At 38.8% G+C, this 19,510-nt stretch overlaps 1 protein-coding gene across 1 annotated transcript; it reads right to left on the reverse strand.

Annotated features, from left to right (window-relative positions):
• Window positions 1-7,907: 7,907 nt before the first annotated feature.
• Window positions 7,908-19,011, reverse strand: LOC133979585 (mothers against decapentaplegic homolog 2). The gene is made up of 11 exons (XM_062418131.1): window positions 18,862-19,011; window positions 17,427-17,916; window positions 14,298-14,387; window positions 13,866-14,059; window positions 13,014-13,148; window positions 12,683-12,757; window positions 11,991-12,044; window positions 11,638-11,850; window positions 11,375-11,512; window positions 10,816-10,960; window positions 7,908-10,295 (listed from the first exon to the last, which is right to left on the reverse strand). The coding sequence occupies exons 2-11, from the start codon at window positions 17,660-17,662 to the stop codon at window positions 10,172-10,174; spliced, it is 1,404 nt and encodes a 467-aa protein (XP_062274115.1). The 5' UTR covers window positions 17,663-17,916; window positions 18,862-19,011; the 3' UTR covers window positions 7,908-10,171.
• Window positions 19,012-19,510: the final 499 nt, after the last annotated feature.

Here is a 19,510-nt window from a genome sequence, read left to right on the forward strand (position 1 = left end):
AACAGCTTGCCTATAACATCTCACCTGAATGAATGCTACAGTGAGTAGACCTATTTGAGAAATGTAATGCTATAGTGACTTTAAAGAGGCAGAGTACACAGTCTGCCTGTTTATGCAGGTGTAGCCAAGTACCTTTGACATACATCTATGCTGACACTGTCAATGTCAATGTCAATGTCATCTTTATTTATATAGCACATTTAAAACAGCCAATGGCCTACCAAAGTGTTTTACAGTAAAATAAGCAGAAACAATAAAAACAAACAAACAATAAAAGCAATAAAAACCATAAAAAATAAAATAATATAGAGAAATATAACAGATAAAAGACCCAATAAAGCGGCTATACTCCGCCAAAGGCCAAAGTGAACAAGTGGGTTTTAAGTAGTGTTTTAAAAGTGGAGAGGCTGTTTGCAGTCCGCACAGTAAAAGGTAAGGTGTTCCACAGGGTGGGACACTGGGTTCTGCCCTATATCTGCCTAGACCAGGGGTATTCAATTCAAATTTACTGAGGTCCAATTTGTGAAAATGTCCTCAAGTGAATGTCCAGAACATCATAATGTGTGTGTTATCTTTCAGTAGCTTGAAGTAGCTTTGTAGTTCCATCAGCATCTGTGTCTAGTGGCTAGATTGTAGACTGTTAAATAAATACAGTACAATTCATTTATTAGTATTTACACTCAATGTCTGGGATTCAAATCAATAATAAAAATAAGATTTTAAAAAGAATAAGATAAATAAATGTTCTTTTCTTACATCAATTAAAGATGGCCTTTCAAAATAAAGTGCATCACAGAAAGATTTTGATTGTGCTTCTTAAATAAAGTGCTTAGTTTAAAACTTAAACTTAAACCATAAACTTAACTTCACATTTAATAACTTTATAACAGAGTGTCTCTCCTCTTTTCCTCTGTGTGTATTTCACTGACAGTCGAGTCTCTTGTAGTGTATACAATTATACTCATGATGATAAGTACATTTGATAAGGACTATACTAGAGATTAAGATAAAGTGTTAAGGAAGAAATATGTTTACTCCACACCTGCTGATTTAGAAAGCACTTAATGATTGAGTTTGCTGTATTGTAACCCATAGATGTGAAATGTAAACAAAAGAAATGTGTGTGAAACGTATAACCAAATGTACATCATTTTACTTTATTCTAAAAAATGACAGTAAAAAGAAAAGGAAAAACAATGGTATATTTCGTGGTTGAAACATTGTCTTAAAGAACCAATATCTGGAGGATTGAAACATAACGTTGTATTTTGAAGAAGGGAGCTTTAAAGGAAGAGAATGTTATTATGCACTTACTAAATGAAAAAGCACATAAGAAATTGAACTTATGGTATTGTGATCTGATAAATATAAACTGAAATGTATGTGATTAAATATACCACACTTTTATTATTATTTTAAAAAATGCAGGAAGAAAAACAACTGAACAGTATTGAAATTGAAATGACCTTTAGTGGACTCTGTTTGAAGCAACTGAACAGTAGCTGAATGACCTGTAGTAACTCTGTTAAAAAAAAAACGGACAACTGAGTTTCTAAAACTGATGAAAATGATGCGTGAAGAATCTCAAGCTCAGAATCTCACGCTCAGAATCTCACGCTCAGAATCTCACGCTCAGAATCTCACGCTCAGAATCTCACGCTCAGAATCTCACGCTCAGAATAAACCCCAAAAAATCAAAAGCCAGGTTGGGATAAAAACGAAGAAGCTGCACAACGATATTAATAGGTGCAAAGAAGATAAGATAAAGTTGTTTTGACAAAAAGCTGATTGGATGAATCCACCTGGCCATGTGGTGGTGGGGGGGGGGTTGACATTTTCCCACTGACCGCAGCATTTTTTTGTGTGTGTATAGGAGACTGGCCTAAAATCATTTCTAAAATACAATAACAAAGGAACTATTAAATTAATTGTATTTGTCAGAAAATAAGAAGAGGATCAGGAAATCACCATACCTGCATGGCTCCAGCAATGTTTCCAGCTTTGCCAGCCTGTCATACTTAGCTGAGGTTAGCATGGCTAATTTGTGCTTCTGCTGTGCAAGTGTTGCCTTCAGTGGGTCTTTGTTGCTTTGGAGCAGCTTTATCATCTTGACAGTTGAATTCCAGCACGTGGGTTCATCCTGGATGAGTGAATCCTCTTCTTGCCCAGGAGAGACTAGCTGAACTTCTTACGGTGGTGACCATTATCTTCCACTTCGTTGCAACTTCAAGAAACTGGCTAGCATATGCTTCAGCAAAATGCCTTTCCTCTGTTTTAACCACACCTAAAGCGAACAAGTGCAGTTGCCATTAGTCATTGATTAGATGTACTGTTACACCAAGGTAGTTATGGTTGCTTACTGATGTCCAGTGGTCTCCAGTCAGTGTAATAAATGTAGCCTGTGCCAGCTGCATATAAAGACTTTAAGTTGGGGGTGTGATGCTCCTCAGTTTGGTATACTGATGATTTTCATGATCCTCAGAGGACAAACATTACATCTGATATTCAGTGAACTGTCCTTTGGCACAACTCCCAAAACAAGTCTTCCTTCCTCTGAAAGGAATTCATACATTTTATTATGATGACTTAATTTCCTCTGTTGCAAAATTTTTTACTTTTAAAAGTACATTTTGTGGAAAAAAGTCCTGTAATTTATTTTCTCTATTATTATTATTATTATATTTACTTATAATAGTAATTAAAATATTTCTTTTTACATTATTGTACAACCTGCTTTGACAGTAGGACACTTCAAGCAAATCTGAATAGAGACATTTTTGGCACAGTCTTCTCATCATTACACAATGTTGTAACCAATGGCTTGTGCTTTATTCAGACTTTGACAGGTTTTTATCGATCTGATACGCGGTCTGCTGGTCTATAAAACATGGATCAGCAGACAGAGAGATGACAAACAAAGCATCAAGACTAAAGGTAAGACTTCTCATTGTTCATCACAAGTTATCTGTCATCATGTATTCAACCATTATTTATTTACTGTTACTACAATGTTACACATTATGTGTATTATTACAACTACTGCACTAATACTAATGCTGCCACTCTGTTACTACAACTACCATGTTTTAACAGTTTATTATATGGTGTCACTTTTCATACATTGATATTTTATAATATTCCAGCTTTGATTAAATGTTTGGTTTTCACTGTCATGTTTCTTTACTTTGGTGTTATAAATGTATTCCAGGTAGCAGTCCAAGGTCTTCAAATTTGAAAAAGTTAGTTAATTATTGTGATGTATTTATCAATTATGAAATATAATCTTATCATAATGCAGTCTTCCTTATTTTCTACATAAAATAGTTTATTGCATAATAGTTTATTTCAGAGTCATTTTTCAGCAGAATGACTCTTTGCCAGTGGGTTGGACCTGCATGCTCATTGGCTGATCTTTCTCTGCTCTATGGCTCTGACATTGACTAGTTTTGAAACACATTAGAGGTAATGGCAGAGGAGAAAAAACTAATTCTGTCATGGAATGTAGTTTTAAGATGTGTTTAGGTGAGAAGTTAGTAGTTCTAACTTCTGTAATCGATTTTTCCCTCGCAACCTCCCCCGCTCTGTCCTCTTGCCCCTCCTGATGCCCATATAAGTAGAATCTGTGTTTTTATATTTCCTGGCATGCACCTCAAATTTTCAAGATGGCGCTGCTCGGATCCGAAACTATTGGCCTCCGAGCAGCAGTCCACAAACCAATGGGTGACGTCACGGATGTTACGTCCATTTCTTATATACAGTCTATGCTTAGAACTGTATAATAAAAAAGCCCCATAAGACTCAAGCAGCCAACAACACATATCAGGGGTAATGCAAACTTGGTGAATTTATTTACATAAAAGAAGTCTATATAACAAACTCAACTACGGTTACCTTCAGGGTGGACAAAGGCCAAAATAACATACAAAACAAACCTAACTAGAAATGAATCACTATAACCTATCCAAAACAAAATCAACTCTAACCTCCCTGACCAACATAAGCAGGAGAAACGTCCACCCCTACTGAAACAATGGAACGGACAACTGAATAAGTACAAACTAATGTGGCTGGTTGGGAGGAGTTGGCCCTCTGCCGCTGCACATGACATCATGGGTGTCTTTGTAGTTTGGGTCCTGGTGAGCCAGCCAATCTACCGCCAGGCTGGAAACCAGTCCGCCAGTTGATGCGCCGCAGCCAACCAATTGTCCTCCGGCTCTGGCACACTCATTTGCATATTGGATGACAAAAGAAAGAACTTTTAAAACAAATTACGACTACAGTTGTAACACTTTAATTGTATGTAATATTTTTCAGGCGAAAAGGTTACTGTTTAGATTCCCAATATGTGGTCAGCTGATCAAAATAAAACCTGTTCGTAAAACTGCTGCAATGTTTCCAGATATGTGAAGAGCCCGTTGACCTGCCGTCATCTCAGCCAGACTCCTGAGATGATCCACTGGTCATCTGAAGGAGAACATGATCCCATGAACTGATCTGTGTTGCTTTTTGATGATTTACAGCTAGCTCTAATGTGTAGCATTATAATATGGTATTATTCCCTTTGGCCTCACAGATGAAGTGTAACAGCTGTTGCTGCCACGCTTTTCTGAATGTAAAGTGATTTTACTGGACAGAGCAACAGCGTTGCTTGGAGGATCTATATGTACAGATATCACCAGCTTTAAATGAATATAAATGTATTCTTTTATTAAGCGTCCTCAGACTCTCAGAAATGTACTCCCATTCCAGCTTGCTAAATCCTTGCTAACACTTTTTTACATCTTATTGAAAAAGAGATTAATATAGACTTATCTGTTCATTTTAATACATTCGTATGTATTGTAATGTGGTGATTATTGTGTATATTGAGCCCCAAAAATTATACCTGAGAGAAAAACACATTTTTGATATCTCCTCTCAAACTGTAGGTCATTACCAAATGTTTGTAGATCATCAGACTGAGTTTATCATAAGTCGTGTAAAGTTTGTTGATGTTGTGTTTATTTTTTTAAATGTTGACCAATGAACTACAAAAGGGCGTGGCTCAGCACATAAATACACCAAAGTCAACAAGTGTTGGGCTGATCATCACAAAACCCACAGGATGTGTCCTTATAAGTACCTGAAATATACCCTGAACGTTTTGTTTGAATCTGCCTCATGGTGGTGCTATAATTTATAGTCAAAAAGATGAAGAATTTCAAATGCTGGCACTTACACATTATGAGTCCTATTTACTTGAAATTGGACTCAGATCTACAACTCAATATACGGAAATCACAAAAAAGCAAAATTAAAAATCATCTTGGACAACAAACTTCAACATGATGGAATTTCCACTATCTTTAATTTAAAAAAACAAAACAACTAATGTTTTTCTCCAAAACCGTAGGACAGATTGCTACCAAGTTTTTTGTAGATCATCATCAGACCAAGCTTATCAAAAGCCTTACCCTGAAAGTTTCATTCAAATCAGCCACTGGAGGGCGCTATAATACAAATCAGTATACATCAGAAAAAGAGATATTCTGACTAATAGCACCTGGTACACATAGTCAATAACACTGGATCCTACAATGACCATAATGCAACTTGATCAACTTGATTGTTTCCTTCTTTAATTGAAGCTAAACCTTAAAAAATAGAGGAATGTTTAGGAATACTAGCTAGGCCTTCAATATAACATAGATGTGTTATTTCCCCTCTACAGCCTGCTGTGAAGCCATGGCCTCCAGTCTGTCCCTCCTCCTGCTCGTCCTGTGTGCTTTGACTGTGGCTGAAACACAACTGAGGGTGTTCAACCTGCAGGCCACTAATCTTCCCTCTGAATGGCTCTCAGAGTCTGACGGTTATGTCAATGCATATCTTGGCACAGCCAACCTGGGCTCGACATCATGCCTTCAGGACAATGCCCAACCCTTATGGGAGGAGGAGTTTTTCTCCTCTGCCCAGGAGAATGATGTGCTGGAGCTTCTCGTTTACGACAGCGATTACATTTATGATGACTGTTTGGGAGGCTGCAAGATTAATATCACGGTTGGAACCCATAAGCATGACTGCTACCTAGAGAGAGGTGGCATCCTTCATTATGAATACACCCTCAGTCAAAGTCAATAAGCATTTATAATGAGCATGCAGCCTGAATCTCCATCAGACTGACTCTGAAAAATCTTGTATGATTTCTCAGAGACTAGCTGTGAGTGATTAGTTATTGTCTGTCCCCAATGATTCACCATTTATGATTATATTAAGTTGAATTTTGGCACAATCTGTACTTTCCAAATATCAGATTCAGAAACATCATCTATCTGGCAAGAGTTGAATGTTGAATGAACATTGACCTTTGCCTAAGACCTATTTGTCTAATCAAATAAACAGTTGTGCTTTACTGATCTCATCCTTTTAGGGGAAACAATTGGCGGCAAAAGTTGAGGTATACCTGCCAACAAATTGTTATGATGGTAACCAAATTATTTTGCAATCAGGGTTATTGTGTAATTACACAGCTGTGTGCTCTGACTGTCTGACACTTGTGAAAAGATATAAAGAGACACATCAACAATGCATATCATATCAAATCTATCTATCTATCTATCTATCTATCTATCTATCTATCTATCTATCTATCTATCTATCTATCTATCTATCTATCTATCTATCTATCTATCTATCTATCTATCTATCTATCTATCTATCTATCTATCTATCTATCTATCTTTGATTTGTTCTCACAAATAGTAACTTAAAGTCACTAAGATCCAAACTCATTGAATCAATTAAGCTTTTTCCAACAGAAATAAACTGTGCTGCAACAACCAAACTATACTGTCTGAATGTTATTAATGTGATATTAATTGTTTGCTGAATTGGATAATAACAAATTAAATAATTCCGAAATGGCACCTTTACTTAGGCTGTCTTTAGATATCAGTTTTTCCAAGTTTGATGTGAAGGGTTTAATTAGGAGACCGTCTTGACTCTTTCTAATAAAGCTTCTGAGTTGAAGTAATTTAAAAAAGTATTTTTTATCTATCTCATACTTATGCCTTATTTCTTCAAATGAAGAAATCATATTGTCTGAATTAGGTGGGTACAAGTCTTGAATTTTTCCCAATCCTTTTGATGCCCATGTTCTGAATACAGCATCCGCTCTTCCTGGTGTGAAACACTGATTTCCCCAAATGGGACTAAATTGAGATAATACGTTAGGGTCTTTAATACATTTTTTCACTTTAAACCACACGTTTTGAAATAAGTACAGTATTTTAGGGAGAACTTTTTATGATATTAATTCTACCAATCAAGGACACCGGCATAGACGCCTTCGCTATATTTGCTGTGAGGTGGAACTAGCTAGAGACATGAAACTTGTCAACACGACTACAAATGATGTGCAGATGCTTCACACAAAATATGATCCCAAGCGGCATTACAGTCGCGCTATAAGTAACAATCAAAAAAGTGAAAAATTGGAGAAGCAGCTCAGCCAAGCCATGAGTTTAAAATTTAACAAAGAACTAAAACTCAATATATTTAACAACAAAACCTCTGGATAATAAGCCACCATGATTGATTATCCGCTTTTTTGAACTTTTTTTGCTGCTTGTAGCTGAATCCATATTGTTATTACATCATATCTACATTTCCTGTGTTTCATTTTCATCCAGACTGACTGACTGACTGCTGCTGCACATTCCATTTGAATTGCTACATCTGGAGAAACAGAGGTATAAGTCAAAGGTTTAAGTATTATTACTTCCCACCACTGCATAGCCTCCATTAGTACCTGTGCTCCTCCACAAATTCAAACATATTACAAAAAGTTATATTGCAAGTTCAGATGTGCAGAAATGATCCCGATCATCTACAACAGAGAAACAAACACACACCAGACAGAATCATGAGAATAAAAATCTTTATTAGTGTTTTATGAAGTCTGCATAATATGCCACACGCCTGAGAAGCTTATGGTCAGAAAAAAAAAAAAAAAAGAACTGCTCTATCAATACCGCCCTCTACTGGTAAAACAACTGCGACATCTACTGTACTGACTGCTTTGCAAAAAGATTACTGTTAAATACACACATACTGTACTACTGTTATGTATATGTACGTCTGGTCCACGTCAGTTTTTGTAATGTATTTTTTCACATTCATATGTTGTAGGCCAAAGATAAAAACAATGTAACACTGGACCCTAACACATGGTTCATTTCCCCAAATCCAAACTTGACTAGGTGCACTTAAAGTACAATCACTAGTGCCAAAAGGTAAACACATTTACATCAAAAAAAGAAGGGAAACTCTGCCATTACTGTCATTATGTGACTGGAACAGCTGCAGAGTGACAGTAATGGCAGAGTTTAAGCTAATAAGTCTTGTTGTACAGACTGTATTTTTATAGACAGAACAAATACAACACACACATTAACACAGAATGTCCCAGTGTGCAGGCACGTTTGCGCTTCTTTTCTCATGGAAGAACACTGGTCTCCTCCCATGTTTCTGTAACATTTGGAAAGCCAATTATATCTGGTTGACTTTAACCCGCTTGACTAAGCACCAAAAGGCTACAAGAGGTCATGTGGTTTATTTTTTTTTTTAAAGAAAAAAAGAAAGAAAAGAAAGTGAAGAGATGAATGAATGGCCACTGCCAAATTTTACATGCCTCTGGAATCATTAAAACCGTTACAGGAAAGTAGATTTGGGGTTTTAAGCAAATCAGTTGTTTTGTGTACTTTAAATGCACCAGATTTCTTTGGAAAAAAACTAAGGATAGAAACAGGCTACACATCATGTGGGGCAGTGATTTCTTTTTTTCTTTTTTTTTCCTTTTTATTTTACCAAGACAAAGAGCTGCGATTGGAAATGAATTTTCAACTAAACCTTTTGGGTAGAATGAAGGAATGATCCATGCCATCCATGTCACTTTAGAAACAGCTGTGGTCTTGAAAATATTACTTTAATAAAAAGTGAACGACAGAAAATTTTAAGTATATTTATATATAAAAATACATGAGAATACAAAAAAGTAGCAAAACAATGGGGATATAGGCTAAAAACAGAATGAATTCATTGATACCTTCAATTTCTCCTGGTGAGACTTTTTTTTTTTAATGCTTCGCCTTGGAGAGCCCCAGGACTCCCAGTGTCGTGTCAAAGAGAGAAAAAAAAGCTTCTGCTAACAGCTGATATTCTCTGGTCCCTGCCCAGTGCACCCTGCAAAAAAAAAGCCTGGCCAATGTCTCATTAGCTTTTGTACCAGGCTGTTCAGTGGGGATGCAAATCAACTAAACCAAGGACACTAAGAGTGCCATATAATGACAAAGAAATAAACTACAGCCTGACGGAGTTTGCAGTTTGTTTAGGGATTTACCTTTTCTTTTTTTAAACTAACATTCCTATTTGTCCGTTAAGAAGTATGTCTTACAACGACACACGTCAAGAGTTAAAAAAAGAAAAAAGAAAAAGGGGGCCGTTCTGGCAAACAGTGAAGTCAATTCAATCAAATTTCATAAACACATTGTGGTGTTTCCCTCAGAAGAGAGCAGCCACCAAGGCCATCGTTTCTTCACCAAGCCAACTCCCCCTGCCAAAAAAGATGGGGCCGAGTTTCCCAGAGAAAAGTAAACTTAGGTTCAGAACAATGGTTTTGAGGGGGGGGGGGATAGGGGGGAGGGGCTGGAACAAAAATCATTTTAGCATTCAAGCTCGTGTTACTCATACAAGCAATTTTCAATACTGAGAAACTATTCACAGATATTTTTGGTATTTCCCCTACTTCCTGGACTAAAAACCAATATACATTTTATTTGTACCACAAATAGATCTAATATTAAGGATTTGGGGAAAAGCAATTTAACAAGGTGCATGACATAGATGGGTAACAAAGTGCCAATTTTTTTTTTTTACTGAAAAGTCTGTATGTGTGTCTGTGTTTGTGTGTGAATGCGACAGTGTAGGTGCATTTTCGTGTGAGTGTGTGTAAAGTTAAAAGAGGGATGTGGAACTGGGCCACAAATACTATGAAGAATGTTACAGAAAACTCATTCTGTGGGGTTTCCTTTTTTTTTTTCATGAAAGGACTTACAAGTTTAGAATTTAATGATCTTTGTAATGGGCTGCGTTTTTTTGGGGAGGAGGAAGGGGAGGGGGGCGTTTCCGTAGCTGTTTAGGACATACTGGAGCAGCGTGCAGACGGGGAACCCATCTGGGTCAGAACCTTGTCGAGCCACTGCAGGGGACCGTTCAAATGCAGCTCGATCCAGCATGGAGTGCTTGTTACAGTCTGCCGCCTGCAAAACAAAAAAAAACATACGCTGTAATGTCTGAGCTGTGCTGATGCAGCATTTTCACTCCTAATCACATGCAACTTGACATACTTTATGCTGTGTTTGAATATGAATGGTATGTATTACTGTTGCCAGAAATAAGACGTTATGTTTAATAGGTCTCTACTTGAAATGTATGAAGGAAGTGAGTGTGAAAACAGGTTAGGGCTAGGTTTAGGGTTGGACTCTCCCTCCCAAACAACAAGAAACATTCCTGGGTTGGATTCAACTATCTAAGTCTAAATGTGATAATTGTCTTTAATAATGACAGAAGCTTCATGCTCCAAATGATCAAATAAATAAAACAAGTAGTCAAAACCAAAACCAGTAAAAAAAATCCACTCTTAAACTGAAGGTTTTTATATTAAACAATTATTTGGTGTATATCTGATAAAAAGCAGTCGTCTTAACTACAATGCCATTTCCACATGCTACATATCCATTCAGTTTTTAAATCGGGTCAGTTTTTGGTGTCGGTGCTCACCTGTACTCGGCTCCCCAGCCTTTAACAAAGCTCATGCGGATGGTGCACATCCTGGTGAGCTGGTAGACGGCCTCGAAGCCCTGATTCACCGACTGAGCCAGCAGGGCTGCAAATTCCTGGTTGTTGAAGATTTTTAGATTGCAACCTAAAAAAGGGGACAAAGAAGGACACACAGGGCAGCAAGTTAATGAAGATTGTACCAGTGACTCATAGGAACCAAAAAAACCCCCCTCAAAACAAAACAAAAGGGCAAAACATCATCCACCAATTATGTGGTGTATTCATGATTGTATCCTGTAGTCTTAATGGATTTAAACTGATCACTAAGAAGCCAACTACAATATCTTTCAAACATACAGGATGTAGATGTTTCATACTCGAGCTACATTTTTGAAGCGTTTAAAAAAAAAAAACATCTTTCATTCAGGGTACAGCCTTCTTCAGCACGGCTTTCATTTACCAGGGAAACAGCTGCTTATACGTCTTCAGGTCAATGGACACATTTAAGTTTCAGCTAATTTCACTGATTGCTACACATGTGACGGCTTCACCACCTTACCTGGAGGAATTTTACACACTGTCGCTGGATGCCAGCCATACCGCTGGTTGCAGTTTGGACTCTGGACAAAGATGGCGCTATCACTTAGGCACTCAGCAAATACTTCCCCTCCAATGTAATAGAGTCTAACTCCTCTTCCTGTCAACACAGAGATACACACACACATCAGAATCCATTTGCTCATCAAGCACGATAAAGTTCTACCTTAAAACAAGATGCAAGAGTATGTATGTCTAAATTAGTGGAAGCTACATGGGTCATACCTATGTGCCTCCGGGTCATCTCCACAGTGGCATTCCTGTTGACATTAGACAGAAGGCCCAGGCAGAAACGTTCAGAGTTCGATGGGTCTGTGAATCCGTCCACTGTCAGCGAGGGCTGAGAGGCATGGAATGTCTCCCCCACGCGCTGGTTGAGCTCGTAGTAGGCTATCGAGCACCAAAACGCCGGCTCTGAGTAAGTCACCGGCTGCAGGTCTAAAGCAGAGGACAGGGTCAGTGAGGTTTGACTCAAATTATATTCATCTTACCATGTGACAAACTATGATGTGTTAATGTTTGCTCTGTCCGGCAGTAAGTGTTTATATTGTTTCAGTTGGGGAGGATCTGCATCTTACCCATGCTGTGATTGACAGGAGACAGAGTGCTGGGAGAAAGCTCTGCTGGAGAACCTGGCAAAGTAAACAGGAAGTCAACAATCTGACTGAGTGCACCACAGATCATAATGTAAAGAACAGGTAGATCAGATCAAAGATTCATGATGAAGCTGGTGACTGACTTGCGAGGCAATGCCAAAATGTTATTGTAAAACAGTCTTGTTTGTGTCAGGATGATGACCGGAGATGCTGTTTCCATGACACTAAGCCTCGTCGTCCATTTCTCCACATCTTTGTTGAGATTATAGTAATTGTACAAAGAGATAAATTATGTACAGATGAAATTCAGTTGGTTGCTGCTGTTGTATCTACTCTTAACATCACACTGAAGATACAAACACACCTGGATCTATAAGCTACTGTGATGCATTTTACAGTGGAAAAACTCTAAATGCCACCAGCTTTGAATGGAATAATCTATAGTACTGTTCTGTTGCACTGTTCTCAAACTATTTGGTATCATCATGAATCTTTGATCCAAGACTAGCTTCTTATACTTGTGTTGCTTAATGTTTATTGAACTATTTGCTGGAAGGGGAAAAAACAACAGATCTATTTCATGAAAACAAACTTGACTTTGACCTGGCAGGAGTGGAGAGGCAGACGGATGAGGGGAGGTAGAAGTTTGAAGGGGGAGTGCTAGTCTAGTGTACCTGTGTCCATACTTTGATTCATCTGTTGATCGCTGGCCTCCCCATCCTCACTGATGTAGCCTGGCGGAGGCGTTTCTGTTCAAATGATGCAGGGAGAAAAAGAAAATAGGCAGTGTTACCATAATGTAATACAGAAGCATATTTTTTACTAATAGTGATGTAAATAGTAGAAGCAAAGGAAGTTCACAGCTTTAACTAGATGCTAAAAATAAAAGCACCTCACCCCACAACTTCACATAAACAAAATAAATGCTATGTAATACAGTGCACATTATGCGACCAGCAGTGCATTCATCAAATATAAATCACTCCAATCCAAGGAGAAACTAACCTGGTATATAGTTGTTTGGAGGTTCGATTCCCGCTGGAAAGTTTGTGTTCTCGGGTATGGAATGAGTGTAGTCATCCAGAGGTGGCAGCTCTGTCAGGATCTCTGAGTGTCTTGGCACAAGAACAGGAGGCAGCACTGCATCGATGGGGAAGAAGAGTCAAAAGATCAGAAGAGGTGAATTAGACTCGTATCAGCTGAATGCTTTCCCAAAATAAAAGATTTGAAAGAAGTGAAACATAAACTGAAATCTTAAACTGATTAATGGCTTTTTAAGGAAGGAAGAAGCTGTTTTTTATTGCAGGAACCTAAACTCTCATAATACATTTTGGGGAAATACAATGTTACACTTTCTTGCTGGGAATTGGATGAGAAGATTGACATAGCATCACACCTAGCCTGACTCTGTCCAAAGATAAATTAAAAAAAACCATACATCAGCATTTTTTATCTCTTCTAAAAATGGGGTGTTTTTTAAATTTTTTATTCTGTTACCTTTGAACAGAGAAGGGTTTCCAGTCTAGACTAACCAGCTGCTGTCTGTCTGGAGCTTCATACTTAGTGCACAGATATGATTATACTTCCCAAAGTGTCAAACTATTCTTTAAAATGACAAAAAAAAGGAGGAAGACCTTCTTTTTCTTTTCTTTTTTTTAAGTGTGCAACCGAGACAAACACATTTTCAGATTTCTAATAACAGGCCAAAATTGTCTTAGAATGCATCAAAGCCAAATTCATATATTTAGCGTTTAGTTTAACTTAGTGATCACAGTGGAAGCCAACAGATTTAAGAGGAAACAACCACACTGAAATATGAAAACATGCTTGTGTTTTAAGGGATAAACGTCATCTCACCTGGGGTCTCCACCCTCTGGTAGTGGTAGGGGTTGATGCAGACCTCATCCTTCTTGAGGTGGAAGGCATACTCACAGGCCTCGATGGCGCGCAGCTCGTGGTGGCTGTGGAGGTCCGGCCACCGCCACAAGCGGCAGTAGATAACATGGGGAAGGCCCTTCCTGTGGGAGACCTGCAGGCGGCCATCCAGAGATCTGATTGGACAGCAAACAGGAGATGGAAGTGAGACGGGTAGGAGAATCACAGGGGAGAAAGGGAAAGGGGTGACACATAATATGGCCAGGTAAGGGAGGGAAAAATGGAGATGGGTTGGATTGAGTGGCGAGAACGAAAAAAAGATGTTCTCAATGTCCGTCACCTTCAACATTGTAATGACAACTCTCCCACATCAAAGTTGTATGCAACAACCATACAATAGTTGAGGATAGTCACCTGGTTTGGTCAGGGTAGCTGTATAGGCCTGATGTATCCCACTGTTCTATCGTATTTGGTGTACTCAGTCCCCATATTTCAGAGCAATTGCTGTGCACAGAGAAAACAACAAAACAAAAACAAAAAACAAATGATAAACATGGGACATGGCTCATTGAGAAATATCAGTATGAGTAATGTGAACATTAAAAAGGCCTCTTTTATTGGAGTCTTATGAAGAAACAAACACATCAAATTAGGGATGCAAAGTTTAAGCAATTTCTTTAAGTTGACAGTCGGCTGTGTTAACAATCGATTATCGGTTAATCATTAACAATTTGTAAAAAGTGTGTTTGACCATTGACATGACCTGTATATGACACAAAATCAGACTACGCTGCATTAGGAGAACAGATAAACACCAAGTTACCTGAATGATAAATTATGACTTGGAGATTTTCAGTCACTATCTATCACCAAATGAGGTAACACAACAGTGACTGAAGCTGTGTCCTGCTGATGAAAGCTCTTGTATTTGCAGTGGTGTGATTATTAAAAACCGGGTATTGATGGTGACTTTGCCTCCATGCATTCAAATGACAAAAGGTGCGATTAGTGACGCATTTTCCATCAGTTTTGATTTGCTAGAAAAAGTAAGCGGACTTTACGCAACAGACTCGCTCTTAAATTTGCTTCTGCTAGTATGATATCACATGGTAACTAAGGGGGGGGTGGAGTCATAGCGAGGTTACATCACTGTCTCCATCTCTCCTCTGCTCTAATCTGTCTATCTCTATGTCATGGTTGTGTAAACAGCTGCAGGTATGTGAGTCTGACAGAGCTGAGCTTTGGGTGAGTGGTCAGTGAAGTTGTCTGTGGTCTGGGAGGTCGAGGTTTGAGACGAGGTGTTCAAACTCTACTTTTAAAATAGTTAATTTTGCTGCCTCAACAGATACAGACACAAACAGTCAGCTCTTTTCATATCTGAGAGTGAGGTCTAAAAACACACCTGCAATTAATGCTTACACTATATGGTGCTGCCAAAAAGAACGAAATGCAGATCTTTGACACTGACACTTGAATTTAAATGTCACAGCTCCCACTCTGGTCTGTTGCTGTCTATTTAACAACTGGACAAACAAAATCTAAACTATTAAACACAGAGAACAGTTGCACAACTTCCAGCTTCATTATAGGACATAATCAGATCAGACAAGACATGTTGGACATATCAAACTATTAACATTTAAGTAAAATTGTTGCAACCTTGATTAGTAAATAACGTGTTATGTTATAGTATAAATGTAAAACAGGTTAGACAGACTTCAGCCTGACTGGTATAAGATAAAATAATCTGCATACATGATCTACATCTACCATCACTTGGACTTTATCAGTCTGTTAACTGACACCTTAAAAATGTATTTTCACTGAGAGCGGAGGAGTCTTACTTATACAGTTTCTCTCTTTCGTGTTGATTTAGTTAGAAATGTGTAATCCATCAGACAACTCCACCACACTTCATAGTTCATCAGCACGACACAGTGAGCACATCTACATATACTCCAACTTTTTTCCTCCTTGAACAACGGGGAGGTGCGTTTGTTTTAGAATTGGTGCATCCCTTACAGGTGGTTAAACACACCTGTAACCCCTCCTTATTAAAGTGTAAGAGGCTCCACTCAGTGGCGAAACCGCATACTACAGCAAATCTACACATTTCTTGACCATTAAACCACACGTCTTCTGCATTATTGGTTAATATCATTTGAATCGGTTGCATTATTAACTGAAATTGATTAATAATTGATTCATCATTAACATCCCTAGTACTTCAAATTCATTTTCAGCATGGAAATGAAAGATGAGAACCTCAAATAAGAGAAGCCTTTTTTTGACAGAATTAAGGAAAGAAACATAACATGAAATCTGCTAACACACAATGAGACTGCTGGTGAGACAAAGAGCATTCTTCGACTGTGTGGCATTGTATCAAACACTGGAAGAAGAAAAAAAAAAACCCTTTTCACTACAGTCGTTTATGTTAGAACTTATCTGGAGACAGTCAAACAAACACTGAAGACACACAATGGCACAACCGAGGGGGAAAAACAGAGGACCTTGGGGGGGGAGAGAGGGGAGAAAAAAAAATCTAATTTCAGACATTCTCAAAACATTCACAAGAAAATGGCTAAAAAAATAAGACATTAAAACATGGAATGAGAAAGAATGAGTTGTTGCTTCTGAATAACAGGACAATAACACATTTCTTAATATCAAATACTACAAAAACACAACAACATGTTTTAGATTTAATTACTTTAGTGGGATCTCAACTACCAAAACTGCAATACTCTGGTTTATATATCATATGATAGGGCAGGAAACTAACTTTTGTCCACCAGCCATAGCAGCATCTAGAGCCTAAAATCCATGCCAATTATCACTATTTTCATGAAATAATGTGTAAAGAGTAGAATCAAACCACATGATGAATGGGTACCTGCAAAAGTGGCGAGCAAGGTAGTATAACAACATGTGCATGGCTGGTGGCAAAATCCCAGTCTGGCATTATTTATAATTTGTAACCCATCCTCTCTCTCGTAGATACAAGGAATAAAGTCATTCACATCAAGCCAGCCTCTGTATCTCTACAAACATAACAGTGCAGCCTAGAACAATTCTCAGGCGATAACAAGCAGCCCGCTATCTATAGACACACAAACATCTGACGTGGTACTTGGCGGCACATCAGTGAAGAATGAATCTGTTAACACAGTGTTCCCACTGAACATGAGTCTGGCCATCAAGGCTGGCTGGCTGATAAAGAGAACATCTTCTCTCACCTCGTTAAACAAGTCCCTCCCCATGAGAGTCATACTAACCACCCAACTGTTAGTGCAGTTGTAAACAAATAGTGATTTGATTCATTTTCTTCTCCTTTTGAATGACTCTTGAATTTATACTGGAGTATTTTTGACCCCCCTACACACGCATAATGTCACATTTCGGGAATTATGGCTGGAAATAATGAAAACTGAATGAAGTGAAGTTCAACATCAGCAACTATACACACAGAAATAAGTGTAACAGCAGCATGTTTTTCCTTCAACTCAAGCTTGAGCGCAAATTGAGTAATCGCCGGTATACCTGGGGATGGTGACACACTTGGTGTTGCAGTTCTGTGTGGTAATAGCTTTCTCCAGCTCATCTAGCTGGCCTGTCTTCTTCAGCTTCTTCACTAAGCTCTTCACAGCCTTCTCGCACCATTTCTCCTCTTGCCCATTCTGCTCTCCGCCGCCCGCTCCACCCGGCCCGCTGGTCGACTTCTTCCAGCCCAGCAGCCTCTTCACTACAGGCGGGGTGAACGGCAAGATGGACGACATCTTGGTTGGGTCAAGCCAGGAGTCTCCAGAGGACTCAACACAAGCTCACTCACACTCTCTCTCTCACACACACACACACACACACACACACTCACTCACACATACACACACACACACTCACTCACACGCACAGGCAGAGGGGACCTGGAGGATACAGTGTGGGCCCTTGCACTGATGGGGGGCCCCCTCAATTGAGCAATGTGTCACAGGGTGGACGCCAGTGCTAGCAGGATATATTCAAAAGAGATGGAGACCTTAGGAGAAAGTCACACACAAAGTACATCATTACACACACACACCAGTATCTAAGAGCATCATCACTACATTAGAAAAGGCAGGTGTCGAGAATGAATAAGTAGTTCTATTGCTTTGCTAACGTTACATAGGGTGAGTGCCTCTTATGTGAAGTTAAGCATTATGTGAGTTGACAGCAGAAAATGTCCACTTGTCACAAACACTGCTCGACATCTGAGCTAGCTGCCTTGAAAAACTTATAAAGTTAACAGACGAGGGGTGTCGACTCCTACACACGCAATCACGACAAGCTATAGCTGAATATCTGTTCAATAACATGGGCTTTGTGAGCTTTAACCAAACGGATCTGAACAAGGGGAGTTATTCTGTGACAGGCCTGCTGCTACCTGGTGGGGGGGCCTCAAATCACAACAGTCAGCTCAGCAGCGTTAGCACTGAGACTGAAACAACAAAAGGACTGGAAATAGCCTCAGTTGCAAACGCAAAGCTGTAATAAACTAGAGTTAACGTAAATGAGCAGATACGATGGGGATTCAGGTCTTAAATCTAGCTAGGTGAGCTAACGTTAGCATAACTCGGCTAGCTGGCAGCTTGTTATCAGAAATCCTTTTGTTGTGATCCGTGTAAAAAAGCTCCTGAGCAAAAGTCCAGCCGCGCTACTCTTCTACCAAACGGCAGCTTGTCAGATAAATAAAACCAGGCTGTGAAAACTCACCTAACACCAAACACAGCTTTATGCATTCAAGCAGCGTCACGGCGTTTTATTTCATGTTAAAATTAGCCATTAAACAAGTGTGACTTTTACTAACATAGAGGACTACGGCACCAAAATGAGTTAGCATCTGGGATGAACTCTTCCAAACTGAGCTAACGGAGCTACATCTCTCACACTAAACAACATGCTTCAAAGTCGATAAAACAGCTCAAAGCAGTGCAATACTTACCCCGGTTTTCCACTCCAAAGCTGCACTTATTTTAGGAAAAGACCCGAAAACGCCCTATTGGCATAAAAATGCCCGAACTATATTGTGCTGCCGCTAATTTTTGAGCAGGCTTGTAGGCTCTTCTCAAGTTGCTACTAGTGCTAGTTACTGGAGGCTAGTTAGCCAGGGTAGGTAGACCGGAACAACACAACAAACTTGATTGTTACGTAGGAGTTCTTAATCCCACCTATTCACAAAAACGATTGGAGGATTATAAAAAAGACGTACTCTGAATACTGGCTGGTGTCCTTGACAATTCTTATTGTTTATTAGAAAGCCTGAGTTTATAATCATTTAGAGAGGTTTGGAAGCAAAAGCACTGTTAATGTTTACAGGAAATTAACTATTTCTTTATAATTTTACACAAAAAACAACTGTGGCTTAAAAGCAAAAAAATGAGTATCATTTCTTATTTGAACCAGTCCAGTGTGTGTTTTTATGTTTTTTACATCCATTTATGCGTGATATATTAAAAACTAAATGTGCAACATAATGTCTGAATGTTGTGCAGCTCCTCCCCTCACTCAGGTGTTCCAATTAGGTTATATTGGACTCACCTGGTGCCATTATAAAACGCAATACTGGTGCAATTGGCAGCATTGGCTCCGTT

Source organism: Scomber scombrus, chromosome 4 (genome assembly GCF_963691925.1).
Source record: "Scomber scombrus chromosome 4, fScoSco1.1, whole genome shotgun sequence".
Classification (NCBI taxonomy): Eukaryota; Metazoa; Chordata; class Actinopteri; order Scombriformes; family Scombridae; genus Scomber; species Scomber scombrus.

Excerpts from the sequence above, each read along its gene's own strand:
- LOC133979585 (XM_062418131.1), bottom strand. The coding sequence starts at position 17,662 with ATGTCGTCCATCTTGCCGTTCACCCCGCCTGTAGTGAAGAGGCTGCTG. Across the intron at positions 14,388-17,426 it reads AAGTGTGTCACCATCCCCAG|CAATTGCTCTGAAATATGGG; the intron begins GTATACCGGCGA and ends CTCTGTGCACAG. Across the intron at positions 11,513-11,637 it reads GATGACCCGGAGGCACATAG|GAAGAGGAGTTAGACTCTAT; the intron begins GTATGACCCATG and ends CTGTGTTGACAG.